The 13,835-nt window shown below is 45.3% G+C and overlaps 2 protein-coding genes across 3 annotated transcripts in view; one reads left to right on the top strand and one right to left on the bottom strand.

Annotated features, from left to right (window-relative positions):
* LOC138945996 (uncharacterized) overlaps window positions 1–13,835 on the top strand; it is a 57,633-nt gene that overhangs the window by 7,412 nt on the left and 36,386 nt on the right. Inside the window, exons 1-2 of one of the 2 annotated variants that reach the window (XM_070317534.1) lie at window positions 1,066–1,084; window positions 12,641–13,573. In XM_070317534.1, the coding sequence (XP_070173635.1) occupies window positions 13,361–13,573 (213 nt within the window). In that variant the 5' untranslated portion in view covers window positions 1,066–1,084; window positions 12,641–13,360. Of the gene's footprint in view, window positions 1–1,065; window positions 1,085–12,640; window positions 13,574–13,835 lie in introns of those variants that run through there. The other variant, XM_070317533.1, reaches the window with a different exon arrangement.
* On the bottom strand, window positions 9,837–12,534 carry LOC138946134 (piggyBac transposable element-derived protein 3-like). Its single transcript, XM_070317640.1, has 2 exons — window positions 12,312–12,534; window positions 9,837–11,640 (listed from the first exon to the last, which is right to left on the bottom strand). The coding sequence occupies exons 1-2, from the start codon at window positions 12,338–12,340 to the stop codon at window positions 9,837–9,839; spliced, it is 1,833 nt and encodes a 610-aa protein (XP_070173741.1). The 5' UTR covers window positions 12,341–12,534.

Here is a 13,835-nt window from a genome sequence, read left to right on the forward strand (position 1 = left end):
TTTAGATAGCAAGAAGAATGTCTACACTTTAGATGGCAAGAAGAATGTCTACAATGATAAGGTTGGTTTCTGCCGATGATGGTACTCATGCAAACCAAATCAAGAATCGTGTTAAATTGGCTGCTGCGTCAAGAGAGACAAAAAACGGGCTTTGATAAAAAAATAAATGCAATTATGCCGCGGAATATAAGTTAGACAAGGCCAGGTGGTGTGCGATGGCTTCTTGCTTTAAGACGGGGGAAAAAAAGGGGGGGGGGGGGTCGTCAGCAGCCAGCGACAAAATCTGATGCATACATGTGTGTTTTGTCCACGTTTGCTTAATGCAGTATGTGTGTTGTAACGAAGTCCACAACTCAAAATAAGGACATTTTATTACCTGTTCTCGTGGGGTCCCCCCCCCCCCCCCCCCCCAGATGAAATCGGGTCAAATTCTATCTGTGTCAACGGTGAGGATTTAGATACACATGATATATATTCAACATTCAGAAAAACTTCAGCTCATTTTTACTCACTTACAGTCGAAAGTCTAGAGTGACCCCTAATCCATCTACACCCCAGAACACCTGTGTCAGGTGTAAAGCCTCCCCCCTGACCTCCCTAATTCAATCTGACCGCGTTGCCGGAGCGGTCAGTTGGTGCTGACCCTCCATTCTTCACTGTCCGTCTCCTTCGCTCCCCATGCCTCCATAATTGATCCCCCCGGGTACCTGTTTAGCCCCGGGGGGACCTGTTTCTTCGTTACTTGTCACTGCCGCACACGCCGTTTATCTCACCTGGATTCCTTGCCTCGGAATTCAGCCAAATCAACTCGGTGTGAGTGTGGGTATGGTATAGTTGCGTACGGTTTCCAGTCCGTGCACTCAGCGCGGATGTTGATGTTGAAGTTCTTGTAGACAAAGTCTGTTTAGTATTAGACCTGTGTGTTCAGTCTCGGTTATCTCTCTGCGGTATGAGATGTGTTTATTGTTTGGATTTGTGAAGAGCTTGTGCTTGTGTCTTGGAATGGTGGATTGTTATGTTACCTGAAAAAAGCGGAACACATGAATTGGCTGCTTGCTTATTCGTGACATTCTTCCGCGTGCTGGTGGGTACTCTTTCAATCGTTGAAGTAATTACACATTTTACGTCTTATACGTCGGTATGAATAAATGATTTGTTAGAAATGCGTGCGTGTTGCTCCCTTACCCGTGTTGATAAAATAATAGTAATCGGTTCCGTCTGCTCACATTCATCTAGGTGTCTGTCGCTGTACACACACACACACATACACACACACACACACACACACACACACACACACACACATTTGTCGTCTGGTATATTGAACTGTAAGTTGTGATAGACCTTATGGTACACACTTGCAATAGCATTTCATAGCATTTAGACCCCTGCCAAAACCATTCTGTCTTAATTAGCGTATTGCAGGCTCAGAAGCTTTCATAGGCAACCAACTTCTTATCTTCGGCATTATCAGAAGGAAACCAACTTATCTTCTAGTGCGGCAGTATTTCGACTGAAGTTCGTCCATCAGAAACTGAGCGTAAACACACGTGCTTTCACTTAGGTCAAGTGCACGTGGAGTTTTGTAAGTGCTTCTTCATCTTTAACTCTTATGCACAGGTACCAGACGTACTATATATAGTTTGTTCAATGACTATTTCAGAAAATGGTCCTAAACGCACGCGCGTTATCTTTGAAGGTCAAGTGCACGTGGAATTTTGCAAGTGTTTCTACGTCACGTGAACAAGTGTGAAAAGACACAATCTTTTTATAACCTTCTTCATTTTTGACTCACATGCGAAGCAAAAGTGAGTCTATGTACTCACCCGAGTCGTCCGGACGTCCGTCCGGAAAACTTTAACGTTGGATATTTCTTGGACACTATTCAGTCTATCAGTACCAAATTTGGCAAGATGGTGTATGATGACAAGGCCCCAAAAAACATACAGAGCATCTTGACCTTGCTTCAAGGTCAAGGTCGCAGGGGCCATAAATGTTGCCTAAAAACAGCTATTTTTCACATTTTTCACATTTTCTCTGAAGTTTTTGAGATTCAATACCTCACCTATATATGATATATAGGGCAAAGTAAGCCCCATCTTTTGATACCAGTTTGGTTTACCTTGCTTCAAGGTCAAGGTCACAGGAGCTCTTCAAAGTTGGATTGTATACATATTTTGAAGTGACCTTGACCCTGAACTATGGAAGATAACTGTTTCAAACTTAAAAATTATGTGGGGCACATGTTATGCTTTCATCATGAGACACATTTGGTCACATATGATCAAGGTCAAGGTCACTTTGACCCTTATGAAATGTGACCAAAATAAGGTAGTGAACCACTAAAAGTGACCATATCTCATGGTAGAAAGAGCCAATAAGCACCATTGTACTTCCTATGTCTTGAATTAACAGCTTTGTGTTGCATGACCTTGGATGACCTTGACCTTGGGTCAAGGTCACATGTATTTTGGTAGGAAAAATGTGTAAAGCATGTGAGTCGTATGGGCTTTGCCCTTCTTGTTACATTTAGTCAAGTTTTGACTAAATGTTTTAACATAGAGGGGGAATCGAGACGAGGGTCGTGTGTGTCTGTGTGTGTGTGTCTGTCTGAGGCTGTGCGTGTGTGTGTGTGTGTCTGTCTGTGCGTGTGTGTGTGTAGAGCGATTCAGACCAAACTACTGGACCGATCTTTATGAAATTTGACATGAGAGTTCCTGGGAATGATATCCCAGGACTTTTTTTTTTTCTTTTTTTCGATAAATACTTTTGATGACGTCATATCCGGCTTTTTGTAAAAGTTGAGGCGGCACTGTCACACCCTCATTTTTCAATCAAATTGATTGAAATTTTGGCCAAGCAATCTTCGACGAAGGCCGGACTTCGGTATTGCATTTCAGCTTGGTGGCTTAACAATTAATTAATGACTTTGGTCATTAAAAATCTGAAAATTGTAATTAAAATTATTTTTTTATAAAACGATCCAAATTTACGTTCATCTTATTCTTCATAATTTTCTGATTCCAAAAACATATAAATATGTTATATTCGGATTAAAAACAAGCTCTGACAATTAAAAATATGAAAATTATGATTAAAATCAAATTTCCGAAATCGATTTAAAAACACCTAATTCCTTGTCGGTTCCTGATTCCAATAACATATAGATATAATATGTTTGGATTAAAAACACGCTCAGAAAGTTAAAACGAAGAGAGGTACAGAAAAGCGTGCTATCCTTCTCAGCGCAACTACTACCCCGCTCTTCTTGTCAATTTCACTTCCTTTGTCACGAGCGGTGGAATGACGATGCTACGAGTATACGGTCTTGCTGAAAAATTGCAGTGCGTTCAGTTTCATTCTGTGAGTTCGACAGCTTGACTAAATGTTGTATTTTCACCTTACGCGACTTGTTTCAATAATCTTATGGTTAGATTTCGCTAAAAAGTTATGTCAGATGATGAATGAACCATGGGGAAAAAAATTATAGAAAAAAAAAATATGTAAAAAACGATTTTATTTTTGGGTAGCGTGACTTTGGACTTTGCTGAGAACATGTGCTTTGCCTAAAAATACTGACCAATCAAATTCATGTCACTATGCTTATAGCCACGCCCAAACAAGTGCAGCAACAGTTTGACACTGGAGCGCTGTCCACGCTTTTTTTTTAACGCACGAAATGCACGGGATTTGAGAGGAGTTTTGCGCTTGGCATTTTCCAAAATAATAAGGATTATCCTACTATGAGTACTACGCTGGAATACTACAATGAATTTTCAAACGGCTACACTGGCTTCGTCTTTCCTGATCGAAAGGGGGTGTATTGTTGATAATTGTAGATAATGGACTCTGCATTTTAATGGTCAAATGGCGATTTCGGTATAAAAATGTAGACAAGGACCTTTAAAAAGCAACAACCAAACAACTACGTTGCGTGCACAGGTACCGTAGGTGATGTGCATCCAACACTTCTGAGTTCACTGGAGAGGCGATTCTTCCTTCTATTATGCCTCGGTCTCACATCTACGAATGTCACCCGACTTTAGGTAGTCGGCTGGAAGTCGGAAGAGGTCGGAGAGTTCGTGAGAATTAGCAATTTTGTTTTTGAAAAGTCGGATAGTTCGGAAGGCCCTTCAGACTGTTTTGAAATTTTCAAAACAGTCGGAAGAGCCTCCCGACTCAGACGAATAGAAATTTGTCGGGTGGTTGTCGTAAGCGTGTCGGATCAGTCGTAAGGACAGGTCGGGAGTGAAATTTGGAGCCAAATTTGCATCCGACACTTCCGACCTAGCCGACTTAACTTTCCCCGACACTTCCGAAAAATCGTATGTGAGACCGAGGCATTTGGGGAATTCCTCCTACTCGTACTCAGTTTTGTATGACACGTTGAACACATTTTAATCCTTTGATTCAGTAAACATAAACATGGTCATGGGTGTTACTGTATCATTGTCGGTCTCCTCCTTCATTCAGGAAAAAGAACAACTACGCACATTTCGGCATTTTTTCTGATGTTGATCCTTGCAAAGTCGTGTTGCTATTTTTTTTACCGCTTTTCACTCTCGTTACTGTGTTCAGTAGCCGCTGCTTCTGTTCTGTAACTCGTCGTCAGTGCGAAGTTGCCAAAATCATTAAAGAAGTTGAAAGAAAGTGCATCGTGTCGGGTCGGGTGGCTCTTTTTAAAAACTAGTGTCGGCCACCTGAAACTATTCACCTTTGATGTGGTTTTCTTCCTTTTCGCGAAAGCTCTTGAAACATATTTGTCTGTGCAGTTGTTGTACCACCACTGTTTTTCCAGTCATAATTGTTACTGTCCAGATCTCAGAAATAACAGAACATCTTCTGATGCCACACAGGCGAGCGCACGCACGCACGCACACACACACACACACACACACACACACACACACCCTCTCTATCTCTCTCTCTCTCTCGCTCTCTTTCTCTCTTTTTATCCCCCCCCCCCCTCCCTCTAAAAACAGTCGTTCGAAAGAGCACACTGTCATGACGATATAAACAAGAGGCGAAGCCTTCAAGGCTCACGTAAGAAATCGACAAACAGTAACACAAACTCAATCACTCCGTCACACATACACACACACACACACACACACACACACACACACACACACACACACACACACACACACACACACACACACACACACACACACAGTAAGCATAGGTGAAACTGTGCAAGAAAGCGAGACCCTGGATCTGCCAAGTAGTCTCGGCCCGCTCACAATAACAATGACCGAGACTTTCAGTAATTCCTTTGCGTGACGTCTAACCCTCTTACGTCATAATGTGACGTCTTCAAATAGTTTCTATCACACACGTCGAACACTTTTGACCGAGACTGACGTAATCCATAGACTCGGAAATGTTAAAGTTTCTATCACAGACATACACACGCACGCACGCACGCACGCACATACGCACATACGCACATACGCACCCACGCACAGACAGACAAAGTTACGATCGCATAGGCTACACTTACGTGAGCCAAAAACGCCCTGTTAATGGAGTTGGTCGCTCTTGGCTTGAAAAGCATGCAGAGAGCCGTGACAGAAACTTGGCGCATCTCCACTCAAAACAAACATATCTATGATCATAAAAAGCTCTGCATTGCTCGGTATGGCACAAAACACATTAACCCCCCCCCCCCCCCTCCCCCAATTACCTTTCTCATCCCTTTACCTCTTTCACTCCACCCGTTTCCTCACCCATCCTAACCTCTTTTATTTATACGACAGGTCGTCCGTCAATGGCTTACAGACAAGCTGGTAGACTGGAGGCGTATTTGCTGGCCTTATCGGAGTCACGAAAGACTGATGCAATTTAAATACGTAGGTCTTTGCCCGAGATACTGATAAGTGTAAGCATTTAACCACAAACCAAGCGAAGAATTACAGCACCTCTGTTGATAACGGTCTGGCTGAAAGAGGAAAGGAGAAACCGCTGATCTTCGGAGATGTATGAAGTGGCACTAAAACCGCCTTTGGGGAATTCTATGATTACTCATCCCTTTAGGGGTATGTGTGTGTGTGTGTGTGTGTGTGTGTGTGTGTGTGTGTGTGTGTGTGTGTGTGTGTGTGTGTGTGTGGTCCTTGCTATGTGCCTACAGCTTGGTACAAATTGCGCACGCGTGCTTGTGTGTATGTGTGTGTGTGTGCACCCCTAGCTATTTTCTGACAGTTTGGTACACGTTGTGTTTGTGTGCGTGTAGCCCTAGCTGTTTTCAGGCAGTTTGGTACGTATTGGATTTTTCCTGGTACTCGTTTCACATCCAAACTAAAAAAGGGCGAGAATAGAAATAGGTTCTTACCGTGTTTGCCTAAACCTACATCTGATATTATCTGTTATTTTGATTTGATCTCATCTTAGGGAAGCCTAACCCTATGTCGAAATGTCTTTATTGCGAGAAGCAGTGAAAAACAGCTTCTTTCTGTTTGATGTTATACATCACTGGTGGACGTTATTAGTGTGTTCACCGGCTCGGTTGGCCTAGTGGTAAGGCGTCCGCCCCGTGATCGGGAGGTCGTGGGTTCAAACCCTGGCCGGGTCATATCTAAAACTTTAAAATTGGCAATCTAGTGGCTGCTCCGCCTGGCGTCTGGCATTATGGGGTTAGTGCTAGGACTGGTTGGTCAGGTGTCAGAATAATGTGACTGGGTGAGACATGAAGCCTGTGCTGCGACTTCTGTCTTGTGTGTGGCGCACGTTATATGTCAAAGCAGCACCGCCCTGATATGGCCCTTCGTGGTCGGCTGGGCGTTAAGCAAGCAAACAAACAAACAAACAAACAAACTCGTGTGATCACAGGTGTGGATTTCACGTGTGTCTGAAAACGGACGGTGACGGGTTACTCATCCTTTTTTGCTTCCTGCTAAGACGAGTTTGTATGCGCACACATGTCTGTTATCGGTCCTGTATAATCCCTCAGCGCCCCCCCCCCTCTCTCTCTCCCTCTCTCTCTCTCTACCCCTCCTCTCTCTCTCTATAGACGTTCAAACTCTGCTCTAGTCCAAAATAAAGTGCAGGTGAATGGAAGCGCGTAGGTAAAGTTGTTTGAGCAAGGTTGCCATGTCCCACCTGTTCACGCTGGAATGCCAGTCACTAGGCCACTGCTACCAGGAGCTTGTGTGTAATATGTGTACGTTTTTTGGCTCACGTAAGTGTAGCCTATGCGATGCTAACTTTTGTTTGTCTGTGCGTGTGTATGTGTGTGATAGAAACTTTAACATTTGACTCAACACCGAAATACTAATTTTACCTGGTTATTATCCAAGCAACAGCTTCAAAGTATTGAAGCAATGATCAACATTTCGTCGGCACGTATGTAGTTAAAGTGTGTATCCAAAGAAAACGGGTGGTGGTGTTTGTTTTTTGTTTTTGACTGGTTTGTGTCGTGTGTGGTATGTAGACCAGGTCAGGGGTCAAGGTTAAGTCAGATCGCGTGAAGGATTGTGGTATAGATACAGTTCTCACCCAGCTGCAGTTCGCCGATTCGGGGAAGACGATTTCACATTGTTCGGTTTCGTAGCCCCAGAAAAATAGACAAAGAAGATACCAAAGGAGATTTCCTACAGGTTGATCTGCACAGCGTGTTTCCAGTGTGTGCGCGAGGAAGCGCTGTCGAAAGCGCAGTGTCGATCTGGCAGTCGTGTCCCCGTAAGTAGGCTACAGACAGACAGATCTAGATCTAGTGTCTCCCACTCTTGCACCGTGTCACCTATGCTTACCGTGTGTGTGTATGTGTGACGGAGTGAATGAGTTTGTGTTACTGTTTGTCGATTTCTTACGGGAGCCTTGAAGGCTTCGCCTCTTGTTTCTCAGTTCTTTATCCGCGCTCTCTCTCTCTCTCTCTCTCTCTCTCTCTCTCTCTCTCTCTCTCTCTCTCTCTCTCTCTCTCTCTCTCTCTCTCTCTCTCTCTCTCTCTCTCTCTCTCTCTCTCACCCTCCCCTCCCCTCTCTCTCTCTCTCTTTTTCTCCTTCCTCTCCTTCCTCTCTCTCTCTCTCTCTCTCTCTCTCTCTCTCTCTCTCTCTCTCTCTCTCTCTCTCTCTCTCTCTCTCTCTCTCTCTCTCTCTCTCTCACGCACACAAACACTGAAACACAACCACCCTCTCTCCTTCCTCGCACTGTAGTGTTTCCATGGTTTCATTTTCAATCACACAAGACATTATGCTGTGTGCTCTCCTGGGTCGTCTTGTATGATGTGTTCATTTCCTTCGATCAGTACTGCGTTATGTCTAGAGGGAGGTTGAGAGGGGAGGTGGTGTTTTTAGTGTAAGGCCAAACAAAACAAGAAATTCCTCCGAGGTAGGAAAAACACCCCCGTTGGTCAAAGGGAAATAACCATTCTCACTGCCACCAACTGAGAAGGTTATTTCCCTTTGACCATTAATATGTCCCTCTATAAGTCCTTGTAGAATCTTAATCCAACAAGAAATTCCTCTGATAGGAAAAACACCCCCGTCAAGGGAAATAACCTTCTCAGTTGGTGGCAGTGAGAATGGTTATTTCCCTTTGACAACGGGTGTGTCCGTCTATAAGTCGTTGTATAATTTTAATCCACCAATAACTCCCTAACCGTGTGTTTGACTGGTCCCAATTTTTGTAAGGACCGTCTCATGAATGTATAGAACCTGTTCACTAAGTTTGGTGACAATCGGTCCGTTCATTCTTGAGATCTACTTGCGAACACAAACACCGCCACAAACACACAAACACATCGAGTGAAACCTATACACACCCCTATACCGGGGGTGTAATAACTCCCTAACAGTGTGTTTGACTGGTCCCAATTTTTGTAAGGACCGTCTCAGGAATGTATAGAACCTGTTCACCAAGTTTGGTGACGATCGGTCCGTTCATTCTTGATATCTATATATGCGAACACAAACACATCGACCGAATCCTATACACACCCCTATACCGGGGGTGTAAATATATGTTGGTTTAGGGTAACGTGACCAAAAAAGATAGGGTCGGTAGGTCGCCTTTTTTTGTTCTCGATTTTAAAGGAGGTTACTTCCCTTAGTCTCGGTATGGTTCGCAAAATGTGCCAAAAGGTTTTAGATTTTTTGAGAAATGAACAAAAAGTGTTAGGGTCGGCGGGAAAAAATAGGGTCGGTCGGGTTTACCCTAAACCAACATGTATTTTCATTTGGCCAAATGATTATTTGTCAACTTAACCCATATCCTACCAACATTTTTTTTTAGATATTTTTTTATTTTTTTTCGCTTTTTCCCATCACAAACACACTCTCTAACACAAATATAATCATAACATTTGAACTTTTATTTTTCTTATGAGTTTTTGAGGACGCACGCTTGAAGAGTGCATGGTAGCCAACGGGTACGTATAAGTGTTCTCATGATGCACGCTCAGAGAGTGCATGGTATCAAGAGGGTACGTGTTTTTTTTATCTCCAAAACTTCACAAACAAATGATACGAACAAACACAAAGTAGTGATGACAAGACCTACAGTTCACAAATAGTTTCTCAAACTCATAAGTTTCAACTTTGAGCTCTGTAGACATGGCAAGTTGAGCAGAGCGTCATGGAAGACCTGCACGCTCAGTGGATGCCGTGAAACGCATTGAAGCACTGATTGTGAAGTCCAACTGTGCATTTCAGGCAGAGTTTCTTGGTGTTCTTCTTGCACAGTGCGCACCGCTTTGTTGTCTGCGATGGACCAGCGAAATGACCGACGCCATCAAACCTGACTTCGTCTGGCACTCTGTGGACGGCAGGCAGAGCAAGTCGAGCAACACGCCGTGGCATGGCAATGGCTCCATGCCGCATCAGGTAGACTTGCACAATGCGTCACCGGAAGGCAAGCAAGTCGAGAGGCTCGGCGGTGTGTGCATCTGTTCTCCGGAACAACAGCCACGCATTCTGCATCACGAGTTCCAGCACATGTGCAAAATATGGCCACCACCACTTTTTGGTGCGCAAAGAGATCCGATAGGCATTGATATTTTGATCTGCCCTGTCAACTCCACCCATGGTTGCGTTGTACACTCTGATCAGATCTGGCTGCTCTATCTGAACAAACTGACGTTGTGCTCTTGACCAGCGCCGAACTCGTGCAAGCGGCATCACACGATCGCAGTTGCTCGCCACGGTCACTACACTGTTGTCGTTCCATTCCACAACCAGTACGTTGCTGCGTCGGTCATGACGGAAGTCTAGGGCACCACGGTCTTCTTTGGCGAACCGGGTGGCATCTCTCATTAGGCAGTGTTCTATGCGGTTCTTCCTGATTGTTCCTGTCGCCCCTATGCCGTTAGCCGCAAGATCACTCAGCAGTGGAAGAGATGTGAAGAAGTTATCAAACGTCAGGTAATAAGGGCGTTGTGGAAGCTCCGAAATCAGATCTTTGACCACCGTTCCCCCGAGACCAAGACGACCGTATGGTTGACCACCGCCAGCCCCAGTGTACGGTTCGAATTGAACAACGTACCCAAGCGGGTCAGCGAGGGTCCACAGTTTGAAACCAAATCTAATTGGCTTCCCTCGGATGAATTGTTTTGTCAAGTGATGTCCGAAATAGGGGACCATGCTCTCATCGATTGAGAGATGTTGCTGCTCAGGGAAATACAACAGACACCTCTCGTTGATCATCGAGACGAATGCCCTGACTTTGCTGACCTTGTCGTTTGGGTCCAGTGTGTTGTTGTCTGCAAGGTGGAGAAATCTCATGTGTTCATCGAACCTGTTCCTGCTCATGGCACCAGAGACAGCGGTGTTGTGACAGTCAGTGTTTCTCTCCCAATACATGGTTCTGCGTGGAATCTGGTTGTATCCAGAGAGGAGCAGTATGGCCATAAATGTGCGGAACTCTTGCCTGGTGGTAACAAAGGTGTGGTTCCCTTTGTCTCTCCTCGCGTAAAGATTTGTCTGATCCACGATGTAATCAACCACGTCATCGTCAATAAAGAGTTCAAACATCTCCAAAGGATTGAGGTTTTCATTGAGAAATTGTGCTTGTGGAAGGACAGGCCACTGTTGTTGGAGATTTAGATTTCTTGGAAGATCTTCTCGTCTCCAATTACGCACAGCAGGTTGCTGCAGGCGCTGTTGCCTCTGATTCTGTAGCAGGCGGCCTGCAAGCTGTTGCCGAGGCACCGGTACCTGAATAGGAGCAGGTTGATTTCGCTGGCGATTACGTAGGTTACGTAGAGCAGGTGCCTGCTGTGGAGAGGCGGGTACTGATTGTGGAGAGGCGGGTACTGATTGTGGAGAGGCGGGTACTGATTGTGGAGAGGCAGGTACTGATTGTGGAGAGGCGGGTACTGATTGTGGAGAGGCGGGTACTGATTGTGGAGAGGCGGGTACTGGTTGTGGAGGGGCAGGTCGTCCAGGCGGGTCTTGATCTAACTCAGTCTCGTCGTTCGGGCCACCCATTCTGACTACCTGTCCATCACTGCGAGTCACTACTCCTTCAGCCTCAGCGTGAAGCTGACGACGGTTCAAATTGTTTACCTGTCCACCCCCATCTTCCTCTCCGCTGTCTTCATCAGATAATTCCCCATCACCTGGGGGAGTGATGTACACAGCTGCATTGAAGAATCCATCTTCCTCGAGTTGACTCAAGACATCATGTACGTTCATCCGTCGTGGGAGTCTGAAAAAGAATGCAAAGAAATAGAGTAACGTCAGTATGTTTGAATAACTTGCAAAGAATTTAGTGTGTTTGGTGCAAGCGAGAGTGTATACAATGTATGTATGAGCCTATATGTAAATGCATGATTGCATACAGAAATATGCACACTTACAAGAATGTATGCATTCATAACCCACAACACCATGCCAGACGGGGAGGGGGACGGGGGGGGGGGGGGGAGGGACATTGCAGGGGAGAGCAGAGACACGAACATAGCGTCAAAAGAACACAATACGAACATAGCATCAAAAGAACACAATATTATCATCAAAAGAACAAGAAATAGTGCCCCCCTACGCCGCACCACTGGATCCGCCACTGCATGTTTATTTGAAAGTCAAAAGCATTTTACTATGTGCATGTTTATAGAGTATGTAAGTACACAACACCCAGGGGTCTCTCGCTACCATGCACGCGTGAAGCGTACGTAGCCCAGCACTAAATACAGGGGCCTTTCACTACCATGCACGCTTGGAGCGTGCAGAGACGTTACCTTTTACTTCGATCAAAAGTTCCATGGAACTTTCATCCTACACACAAATTGAATCTAACATGTTTTTCCATAGATGTTCATGCAAATAAAAGTGCAAGCTTTAGCAACATAACTGCTTTTGTAAATAAATGGCACTTACTGAGATTGACGTGAAGATTTCGAAGTCATTTTTCCGAGTCTGCTGCAGAAAAGATGTTTCCACGTGTGAGTTTTGCAAGCAGGAAGCGGGAAGGGGTGTTGGAAAGGTAGACAACTCTATCAGCAATCGCGGCACATCAAAATCAAAAGTGATCTCGCTTTCATTGCCACTGAAACCTTCAACTTTTTTAATGCACGTGTGAAGCGTGCATGGTAGGATATGGGTTAATTATCGCAATTCTTTCTCTGTTCTTCTCTTCCCCACCCCCACCCTCCCCGTTTAAAAGTTTTTGGGGCCCGTGTCATGAGATGCCTTTCATTACTTTGCAGTCGCAGGGGAGAAGAGAGAGGGGGAAATACAGCTTTCGTCATCCCTGCCAAGTAAACACAGAGGAGGTGTCTGTCTACGCAGAGAAAGAAAAGGCCCCTGAACCTGTTCACACTTCAAACTACTACGCTGCGGAGACAGGGGGCTGCTCTACACGTCTTTCCGGTGACACAAACTAAGACTTCGTTAAAATAAGGACAAGGAAAACAACAAAAACACACAGAGAAGTTGGGTGAGGGAATGAGAACCGGTAATCTGACGTGCATGGGCTGCGCGACGAATTTTCCCTGTGAACTTTTTCAGCTGACACCGGCGCATCCACTGTCGTCTGCTTCAAGCGCAAGGATTCGGCCGGCAAGTGTCGTCAAAGTTTTGTCGCTGAGGAGCCAGTGTTCTTTCTTGCGTGACAGGGGGGAGTTTAGTCAGTGTCACGGTTTTTATTCCTGTGTGTGTGTCTAGTGTCTGTGTATTCAGTGGATTTCTGTCGCCCAGTTTATCTCTATTGGAGTTTACAGCCTGTGATTTTGGAAGTGTAACCTCGGCAGTTTTGTTTGTGCTCGGTGCTGTTCTCGCCAGGATCAAATCGCACAACGCGGATCTTAAAAAAGTTTTTGAGCGTCAAGCACCCAGCAGCTTCAAGCGAGTCCACCAGCAGCTATCAAGTTTTACAGCTTCGTTCTTGGAGTATAGGAGTGAAAGAAAGTTCGTGAAAGTGCCCCATCATGTCTGATCACAACGAAAACGGATCGACTGACGGAGAGTATGTACCTTCCCCCCGCCCTCACCCCCGGCTTCGTCCGGAGGGGGCAGCCTACGCCGAGAGAAACAGGGGCACGATGGAGCGGTGGTTTGACTACAGCGACAACGTCGACAACTACAACTCGCCCCGACCCGGAGAGAAACTCCGCACCGACACCGCTCGCAAAATTGCTCAGGTGAGATCATAAGGTGTATGGAGTGTCGGTCAGTTAGTCTGTTCGTCTGTCAGTGTAGCTGCGTGTGTGTCAGTAGGAGTGCTGGTGTGCATGCTAATGGTCTGATTGAAGGAGCGCCCGTTTGAGTGTGTGTGTGTGTGTGTATTAACATGTATGTCACACATGTATACGACCCTGCTTTCTGTGTTTTTACCTGGATAGGCAGCAGTGTGTTTCTGCGAGAGCGTGTACACGTAACTTGCCTGCGTCTATAACAATTCAC

This window comes from Littorina saxatilis, linkage group LG13, assembly GCF_037325665.1.
Source record: "Littorina saxatilis isolate snail1 linkage group LG13, US_GU_Lsax_2.0, whole genome shotgun sequence".
Lineage (NCBI taxonomy): Eukaryota > Metazoa > Mollusca > Gastropoda > Littorinimorpha > Littorinidae > Littorina > Littorina saxatilis.